Source organism: Columba livia, chromosome 18 (assembly GCF_036013475.1).
Source record: "Columba livia isolate bColLiv1 breed racing homer chromosome 18, bColLiv1.pat.W.v2, whole genome shotgun sequence".
NCBI lineage: Eukaryota > Metazoa > Chordata > Aves > Columbiformes > Columbidae > Columba > Columba livia.
Genome location: NC_088619.1, coordinates 1,377,395 through 1,386,937, shown reverse-complemented (window position 1 = coordinate 1,386,937; position 9,543 = coordinate 1,377,395). Strand labels below are relative to the sequence as shown.

General features: G+C 50.9%; 1 protein-coding gene across 1 annotated transcript; it reads left to right on the top strand.

Annotated features, from left to right (window-relative positions):
* Nucleotides 1-1,147: 1,147 nt before the first annotated feature.
* LOC135575795 (cilia- and flagella-associated protein 52-like) lies at nt 1,148-7,828 on the top strand. Its single transcript, XM_065035170.1, has 7 exons — nt 1,148-1,241; nt 1,862-2,061; nt 3,594-3,730; nt 4,253-4,381; nt 5,290-5,389; nt 5,845-5,961; nt 7,589-7,828. Exons 1-7 carry the CDS (start codon nt 1,175-1,177, stop codon nt 7,826-7,828), a joined length of 990 nt encoding a protein of 329 aa, XP_064891242.1. The 5' UTR covers nt 1,148-1,174.
* The last annotated feature ends 1,715 nt before the right edge of the window (nt 7,829-9,543 follow it).

Genomic DNA, 9,543 nt, shown 5'->3' with positions numbered 1-9,543 from the left:
CCTGCCCAGGTGTAAGACTCTACACTTCCCTTGCTATATTTCATTAAATTTTTCCCCGTCCAGCTCTCCCCGTCCAGGGTTGCAATTCTGCTTGTTATTCTGTTCCTGCCACATGAGATCCTGAACTCCACCATCTCATGGTCGCTGCAGCCAAGGCAGCCCTCAACCTTTACCGCTTCAACCAGACCCTTCTTGTCAGCGAGGATGAGGTCCAGCAGTGCTCCTCTTCTAGTCGGCTCCTGCACCCTTTGCATCACAAAGTTCTCGTCGAGGCACCGGAGGAACCTCCTGGACTGTGGCTGCCGGCCCAGTCGTCCTTCCAGCAAACATCGGGGAAGTTAAAATCCCCAGCACAACCAGGGCCTGTGACTGTGAGGCTGCTCTCAGCTGTCTGCAGAGGCCTCATCGACTTCCTCACCCTGATCTGGTGGCCTGTAAGAGTCACCCACACCAGTGTCCCCCTTGCCAGCCTGCCCCTTAACTTTCGCCCATAGACGCTCAGCTCGCTCCCCATCCGTGCCTGGACAATACTCAATACGCTGTAGCTGCTCTCTCACATGAAGAGCAACTCCACCAGCACGCCTGGCTGGGCTGTCTTTCCTGAGGAGGACACAGCCGTCCATGAGCACCGTCCCGTCGTGTGAGCTGTCCCACCGTGTCTCTGTAACTGCCGCCAGGTCATGATCTCCTGCCCGAACACACGTTTCTGCCTCCTCCTGCTTGCTCCCCACGCTGTGCCTTGGTGTGCAGGCACTTCAGAGAGCGAGCTGCGCACACCGATTTCACCCAGGGGGACGGGCGGCCTCCCGGTCTTCATCAACTCTGGGGTGCAGCCCCACAGGTGCCAGCCCAGCTACCACCCCCCCGCTTCGCATCCAGTGCGGAACTCGTGGAGAATGAAACACAATCCTGAGCCCGCGCAGGGGAAGCGGAGGGGACGCGTGAGGGGACGTGCAGAGATCGCTCGCCCGTGTCCCGCCCGCCCTGGGCTGCAGCGGGACCCACGCGCGCGGCCGCTACGCGCGTTCCCGCCTCGGCCGCGCGGACACGCGCGGGGACCGGCCGCCTGGCGCCGGGGGGCGCCCGCCGCCCAACAGCGCCCCCTGGCGGCTGGGGCGCGCAGGGCCGGGGCGCAGGCGTCGTTGCGCTGGAGGCGCGTCCGGGCCCGGTGGCGATGGCGGCGGCCAAGGGGGACGGGGCGGTGGGGGAGCTGGAGCTGCAGGCGGCCATCGGCTTCAACGGTACCGCGGGCCGGGCGGGGGGCACCGTGGGGCCGGCGTGGGGCACCGTGGGGTGAGCAGGGGGGTCCTGGGCGCTCCCGCCGCCCTCGCCCCCTCCCCGTGCCCGGCGCCGCAGGGGCAGCGCTGCCAGGGACCGGTGCCAAGTGAAGAACAGGAAAAGTTTGACTGAATTGCGGGGTTTTCTGTTTGTTTTCCAATTCCGCAGCTTCCCAGAACGAGAATAATTTGCACATGAAACCAGCTCAGGTTGCACAGACACTGTTGTGAGCACCGGGGATGGGGCTGGGCGCCAAGGGGAATGTGCGGCCTTGCCGCTCTGTTGAGGAGGTCATGGCAACCAGGGCTGGATGCCGTGTCCTCAGAGCCCTCTGTGCTGGAGCGCTGGGGCCTCTGCGCCCTGTGAATCCACAGAGCTGCAGGACCACAGCGTGGTCCAAACCTTGTCAGGGTGACCGTGCTGCTCGACACGGGGTTGTTCTGCTGAACAGCTCTGGGGAGAACTGGAAGGTTCTTTTCCTTCCCCCCCCCTCGCCTTGTGAGGTAAACCGTGGGGAGCCAGTGGTTTCTGCAGCCCCTGAACTGTTGGCAGCCAGCGGATCTTTCACCCGTTTCTCTTGCAGGACATGTTCCCTGTGGCCTCATCTGCCACCCCGACAGGGAGCACATCCTGTACCCCCTGGGCTGTACGGTGGTGATTCAGCACCTGGACACTAAGAAACAGAGTTTCTTGCATGGCCACACCGATAACGTGTCCTGCGTTGCCGTGTCCAGGGATGGGATGTACGTCGCTTCAGGACAAGTCACCTGCATTGGATTCAAGGTGGGTAATGCTCTGATTTTGTGAAAAATGCAGTTGCGATTTGTGCTAAGATGTTTAATGTTTACAGATATAACTAAATGAGGCACGGGCTCTGAACCTGGAAAAAGGCGGTTAAGTTCTATGTAAAAAGTTATGAAACTTGCTTATGATGCTATATTGACAGAGGGAACTAACATTTTAAGGGTTAACTAAACTTATAATGGGTGCCTACTAACGAACTAACACTTTAAGGCTTAGTCACACAATAAATGCTTAGTTTAGAGCTTTATGTTAAGAAGAACAGAACCCCATCAAATGCCAAGATGAGAAGTTTTACTGCACTTAGCTGTAACCTTGAGGAGACAAGATAACGAAGATTTACAGCAAAAGGGGGCGCCAGTCTGGTTTCGTTCAACTTGGCAGCTTGGGTCCAGTCAATTCAACATAATGAGCCAGAGGTAAAAAGTTCACTGTGATGAAGCTGAAGGAGCTTCATCCAAAGACCCCCAAAGACCCCTCCTCAAATTCACCAAGTGGCACTGCACAGGCGCAACAGGGGAGCGTCTATGGAAATGGTTCTCTGAGACTCATTTTAATCAGAAGCGGGGAAAGGTCATGAATATGTACAGGCGTTCCTGGGGTCATTATGAATATGTAACACCTTACTGTATTTCAGCACACTTCTTATTGTTTAAAGGTGTGCGTGTTGGGCGGAGCGAATCCCCCGCGCGCCCAGCGCTGTTTTGCTTTTGCTCTAATGAACACGTGTTTAAGGAATACAAGGAATTGGATTAAATGTTGCTTATCCATAGAAAAAACATAAGTTATTTATGTCAGATTTTAACCGCTTAGTATTGACCAGAGAAATTGGAGTTGGCTTGCCAGTGGTGGGAACACCCTTCATTTATTTTTTCTTTTGTTGGAAAACAAATATCTGCAATGGGAAGATGTTGAAGGGAATGGGAAATTGTAGTTACTCCATTGCTGGATGTGCCTTTATGTTTTTGTAAAACATTAAGCAGTCTCCCTAGGACTGAGGGATTTTTAGTTCCAGTCCTTTTTATCCAAAGTGTTGTGGGCGTGTGGCAGCCAAAATCTCATTAGACATTAATTAATAAATGCTGTTCTATTTCAAGTGAGACCTGAGTTCCAGAGCTGCTTAGGACTGTCAAAAGCCCTTGACAGGTACCTACCTGCATTTTTAGACCTCTGAAGTTCTTTTCGTTTTATTTTTGCCTATTTGAAAGACCCCAAGACACTTGGAAGGGATCAGGTTTTAGTGCTTTCAGTATTTTAAAACCTAAGTCAAATACTCAGTGTCTCAGGGTAAATTTAGGTGCTGAAATGAAGCAGAGCCACTCAAGTGCTCAGCTGGAATAATGCTTCTTACAGCACCCAGTCTGAAGCCTCTTTGTGTCAGGGGTGCCCAGGGCTGCAGAGAAGCTTGGGCTGGGCTCCTTCGAACAACTTTCCTGCCAGAGAACGTTGTTCTCCCTGATCCTGCGAGTTACATCTCATGCTCTGCCCTCCCCCACTTCTGCTTTGCCCCGCAGGCAGACGTCATCCTCTGGGATTTCCCAAAGCAGGAGTTACTTGCTCGGCTCTCGCTGCACGAGGGCAAAGTCGAGGGACTCTCGTTCTCGCCCAGAGGCATTTATCTTGTGTCCCTGGGAGGCCAGGACGACGGCAGGTAAGGATTTCCGCTTCTTGGCACAAGATTTTTGACAAGAATCAGATTCTATGGGCGGCCTGAGACGTTTTTCCAGGGAGGGTGGTGAGAGCCTGTCCCGGGTTGGCCAGAGAGGTGGTGGCTGAAGCATCCCTGGAGACATCCCAGGCCAGGCTGGACGGGGCTCTGAGCACCCTGAGCTGGTGAAGATGTCCCTGCTCATGGCAGGGGGGCACTGGGGAGCTGGGAAGGTCCCTCCAACCCAAGTTGTTCTGTGATTCTGTATGATTTGAGTCCTGCTCCGCAGAAGGGATCTGATAAATCCACGTAGCCTTGCTTCAGGAGCAGGGGATGTAAACTGCAATTCCACACTTTGGTGACAAGTTTTTTCTTGGGTAGAATCTCTACAAAGTTACTTCTGTTGTGTGTCCTGATAGGAACAGGCTGCAGGACAATAGGCTTTGTCTTGCTTTTGTTTTTTAGTAATTGACTTCCAAGCAGTGTCAAAAAGCGAAGCTGTTTCAAGGCTTTCTTCTCCTGCAGGGTGATGGTGTGGGACGTCAGTAAGAGAGGGGCTGTGTGCGGGAGCCCGGCCTCGCCGCGCAGCGCCGGCAATGCCAACGTCGTCATGTGCTCCAGCTGCAGGGACGAGATGTTTGTCACTGCTGGAAAGTAAGGGTTTGTTGAGAGGAACGAGCAGAGCGAGAGAACCCCTGGCCCTATTTCCTTTGACAAAGAGTCTTTATTTAACTACAAGGAAACTTAAGCAACTGTGTGCTTGTGTTGTTTCTTTTCACTCTGAATGGACTCATGAATATCCGTCAGGTTGTAGCTTTAAGGCATTTCTGCTTGTTCTCCATGTAACAATATGTTTTCAGAGCAGCACACAGGGGCCCACGTGCGTCACTTCTGCTCCTGATAGCAGGATTTTGTACTCAGCGTTCCCCGTGCAGTGTTTAAAATATTTAGTTGCCAGTGTTTACACAAGAAAAGCAGTCAATGAGTGCCCCTGAACAATGGCTAATTAATGTCGAAACAATGATGTCTTGCCGGTCGTTGGATGATCTCCTGTCCTCACCAGATGTGATGTACAGTTGGTCACTGGCTTGTAACAAAAGTTGTACAAAATGTCGCGTTTTGCAAGGATGTGCGGCAGCGCCCATATATCCAGGCTGACGTTTAAACGCGTTGAGGGCCTGCACCTCCCTGTGCATCAGGGACGGCTTTGGATGCTCTTGGCTGCACTCGCACTTATGAGTGCTCGCCTTTGCAATTTTAGCACTTTGTTAAATGTAAGGGTGACTCTGCTTAAAGATATTACATCGTCTCTGACATCGTCAATTAAATTGCACTAGAAAAGAATTGAAAGTGTCCTCACATATGTTTTTGCTGAAGCCTTAAGATTTTTGATTTACCCAGAAAAAGTTTCCATAAGAGACTTCTCTGATATTGTTCTTTTTCTCCGTATTAAAAGATCAGAATAATGGAGCCTTGTGAAGGTTTTTTACTTCTTGTAGTACTGAAAAAACTTGGAGGTTTCTGCATCTGTGGATTTGATCCCACTCTATTTGTTCTTATAGTTTCACCATTCGAGTGTGGGAACTCGATACAGCAACTAAAAAAATCCATCCTTCTGAATGCTACGCGGGGCAACTGAGAAGAATCACCATGTGTGTTCAGGTACGTTTCAGCCAAGATGACTTTGCTAAACTAAGAAACTCTGTACAGACTAGAGAAAAACCACGAGTTTCTCTAATAATGCTGGAAATGTTGGTCCCAAGCGCGTGACGGCAGTGAAGTTCCTCAGCATTGTCCATGGCAGATGATCTCCCACGGCCTCTGGGAAAGAGTGTTCTGGATGCTCCTCAAGAGAAGCAGCACGTATTACGGTCACGGGCTCCGGCACCCGGATTTTTATGCTTCAAAATATGATCTAGATTTGGTTAGAAAGTGTCTGGCGTTCAGCAGTGTTCTGGATCTGTGCGTGTGATGGAACAGAAACATTGGCTGGGTTCCCCCAGGTGAACTCTTGACAATCCACTGAACTAAAGCTGTTGGTGCAGCCCAGTGTCAGGCGTGGGACACGGGTCTCAGTATCCAGACCGTGATCTCTTTTTCTTTATGCTTTCTTATAGATGACAGATGATGATGGTGATTTTTATCTTGGCACGACGAGTGGAGATGTCCTGAAAGTGAACACAAGCAGCAAGGTGCTGACTGCCTGTGGGCCCCAGAAGAAGAAGTTGAGCATGGTGAGTAGCAGCTCTGTGACTCCAATTCTGTCCTTGTCCTGCTCTTTGTTAGTGACTGAAGGTAGAGCAACCTGCGGGAGAACCATCACAAAGCGGATTCTCAGACTAACGCTTTTCCTGCGCTGTCAGTTCCTTGTGTCTCGGTCTTGATGCTGAAGGCTGAGCCCATTGTCCCGCCTTCGTTGAGCTTCATTTGGCTCAGAATTTGGGTTTTACTTGAATCTCGTGTGTCATCCCACAAACTCTGTACAATTAATCTGGTAAACGTCATAGAAAGTGAAAAGTAGTAATAAAAATGGAGTAGTTCCTGACTTTTTTGCTTCTTTTAAGAAGATACGAGCTGGAGTGAGACAGAGGACGTTCCTGGGAAGGCTGGTGGAAGCGCTTGTTTGAGAGGCTTTCCCGCACTTACTGCTGTAAGGTCCCATAGTCAGATCTCACAAATGTGTTAAATTGTCTGGACTGAACTTTTCTTTTTGTGTTTGTTCCCCATCCCATTCCCCCACTTCCCTTCGTCTTTTTGCTGTTCTGATTCTGCCACTGATGAGGCAGAGATCTTACTGAAAAAGGCAGTATAAATAATGTAATTCAAGAGTTTATTGTAACGCGTATGCACAATTTGGACAAAACAAGGTTGCACAGGGTACATTGATTCTATTGCTTTTTAACTTCTGAGTTCTTGACTTCATAACCCCAAGGGTTTTTTAACTTAGCTTTTTTTTGTCTCTGATTGGGACTCGTGGGTCTGAGCATCCTCAAACAGGAGTTATCTCCTGAATAAGGAGCTTCTGACCGGTGGTCGTACAAGAATTCTGCATGCAGGCAGCTGTAATGATAAAACAATCGGCACCAGCTAGAACACTTGTTGTTGATTTCTCGTTATTTGGTGCTATAAAAGGCTTCTTGTAGCGTCTCGGTCTGTCCCTTGCCTAAGCTGGGATGTGTTTTGCGACTGCGTCAGCAGCACGCCCAGCAGCGAGCAGCAGGGGCAGCGCTGCCGCGGGAGGGCCGGCTGTGCTGGTGGGGATGCCGCGGGGCCGCTGTCCTGCGGGGCAGCAGATCTGCTCTGAGAGCAGCACAAGCCCACAGGGGCTGTAAGAGCAGTTCAGCAGTCAGCCCCAAAGAAAACGCTCCTCTGGGCTTGTTTCTCTCAACCTCCTGAACTTTGCTTGGACAGGTGCATCCAAACCATGTACGTGCCCGTTCCAGATGAAATATTTATTGCGTTACAAATGCAGGCCCATGTCTCCGGGATAACTTGGACCCACTGAATCCTTTGAAATACAGTTCAATGTTGATCTGTTCCAGAAGGGTGGAGAAGTTATTACTTGTTTTTCCCACTTATATTGTAGGAATGCAAGTAGTTTTTTTCTGTGTCCCTCTTAAAGGACAGGAATGGATGTGTTTTGTTTTCCTGCTGGCAATGGTAAGTTCGCTGCAGGTGTGTCCCCGTGTGGGGACACCCGCACTGGCCGCGGTTGAGCCCCTTGTCCGGCTGCCCCCCTGCAGGGCTTTGCGTCCACGCAGGACCCGTGGCTGCTCTGTGCTGTCTCTTAGGCCAAGGTCTTGGTGACTGTCACCTCCCCTTCCAATGCCTGCGTGCTTTGAGTCCTTCTCCATCTCGCAGCACGTGCACCTCGCCCAGAGCCCCTGGTTGAAGCCGCCCGAGGGCCTGAACTCCCGTGTCCTCAGGGCTGAGGGAAAGGTGCCAAATGCACTTGAAACAAAACTTCACCAAAAATACACTTCTGAGAGCACTGCTAAAGAAGCCGTCAGGCAGAGTCACGAGCAGGATGCTGTGCCGTTTGGGGGTCCAAAAGAAAAAGCCGAGGCTCAAAGCCAGAGCACAGTCCAGTCCGTACTGTGAGGGGTTTTATCGTAAGGCAGATCCATAGGAACAGCATTTTGTGGCAGAGACCTTTGGAGCATCATGAGCTTCAGCTGGCATGGCTTCTGAGAGTGAAAAGCTGAGGGAAAACAGGCCCCTTGACTGTGCAAGAGGCTGACAAGGTGTTGAGGAGAAGGGAAGATCCAGAAGTGGGTCTCGTCACAGCCGCCTGCCAGCCTTGTGGACGAGCCCTGAGCTGGTAGGCGCTAATCTGGCTTCAGCTTGGGTTTGTTACTGTAATGTGGTGGCAGCTTCTTAGGATGTGGCACTGGTCGTTGGGGGAGCCGGGAGAGAAAAGGAGACATTCACATTGGATGGAAATAGCGAGGAGTCCTCCCAGTCGCCTCCTTTCCCCTCCCGCTTCAAACAGGCGTTCCTGTTCACAGGCTTTTCGGTCAGACGCGCTCAGCCCCGTCACCCCTTCTCCTCTTGCTCTCTCCCTCGCTCTTCCCAATGCGCTTCCCTTGTGCCCGAGGAGGGGAATTCACCAGGGCAAACCCGTGTTGCTGCCGTCACTGGGAAGGCGCTGGGACGTTTTTCTCTGCAGTTACTGTCAGTGCCTCGGCCACAGATCCCCTCTCATACTTTCCAGCTCTCTTTCCCAGCTCCGTGCTGTGATTCCCTTTCCGCCCACCCCCTGCAGATCTCTGCACACAAATCATGCCTTGTCACTAGACTGTCAACAAGTGCTCGCTGGACACACGTAGGATCTCGTGTTTTATGGCAGCAATTTCCAGTTGTAGCCTCACCTCCAGTGCCGAAAGAGGTATTTTGCAGATGTTTTTTCGAGTCAAAACCACAGCGTTTATCAAAACAAAACTATTTGCATCCTTGTTTCCACACAATTTAGTCCATCCCATTGCTAACCAAGACATCTTTTGTATCTTTCTTGAAAATGTACCTTGCATTACCACTTGTACCAAAACTTCTCCCCTCTGGAGCCACGCATTGCAATGCTGTCTGTGTTTGAGAACAAACCTCTGCAACCCATGTTCACCAGTTGCACCGGGGAATTACGATCCGGTGGCAAAGCGTGAAACTGCAAACCTGGAGTCCACAGCCGCCCCACGCCGAGCACATCTGTAAAGGGTTTAGATACTGCGGGGTGAGGAGGCGATTCTATTGAAAACAAGGTGGGGCACCCTTAAAGGAACTTTGCCTTTAGATACATAAGAACGTGTTTATTGTATAGACACGATCTGAAGATTTCTTGGTTTCTGTTTTGAAGAGGAGTGGCAAAATAGTTTGTTATGATGAAGCAACTTGTTTTCCATCTGCCTGGTATGAAGTTTAAGTGCCTGTCTCTAAGGTGTATAAAGACTGGAATAAACAGCAGCATTCATTTTGCTCCCTGCCGCGGGCCTGAGGAGCTGTAAGGCACCCGTTGGAATGTGAAGAGGGATGTACAATTGCAAACGCATTTTCAGAAGTAGTTGGAGTGATTTGCATTGTAAAAAGAAATAAATATTGACAGGAGATGCGCTGGAAGAGTTCACAGTGCGCTCAAGAACTTTGCAAGAGATCCGAGTGGGACAAAGAGCAGGAATCCCTGCAGGAAGGGACCGGGCAGGCTGCAGTTCTGATGGGGTTTTTATTTACAGTCGTACTTGAAAGCGCTGGTTTCTTTGGGTGAGCAGTCAATAGTGAATGGAGATATTTTTAACCTCCTACGTTAGACTCTGCATTTCACCTAC

Coding starts and splice junctions, on each gene's coding strand:
- LOC135575795 (XM_065035170.1), top strand. CDS start 1,175: ATGGCGGCGGCCAAGGGGGACGGGGCGGTGGGGGAGCTGGAGCTGCAG. Junction 2,062..3,593: donor TCACCTGCATTGGATTCAAG/GTGGGTAATGCT, acceptor TTTGCCCCGCAG/GCAGACGTCATCCTCTGGGA. Junction 5,390..5,844: donor GAATCACCATGTGTGTTCAG/GTACGTTTCAGC, acceptor GCTTTCTTATAG/ATGACAGATGATGATGGTGA.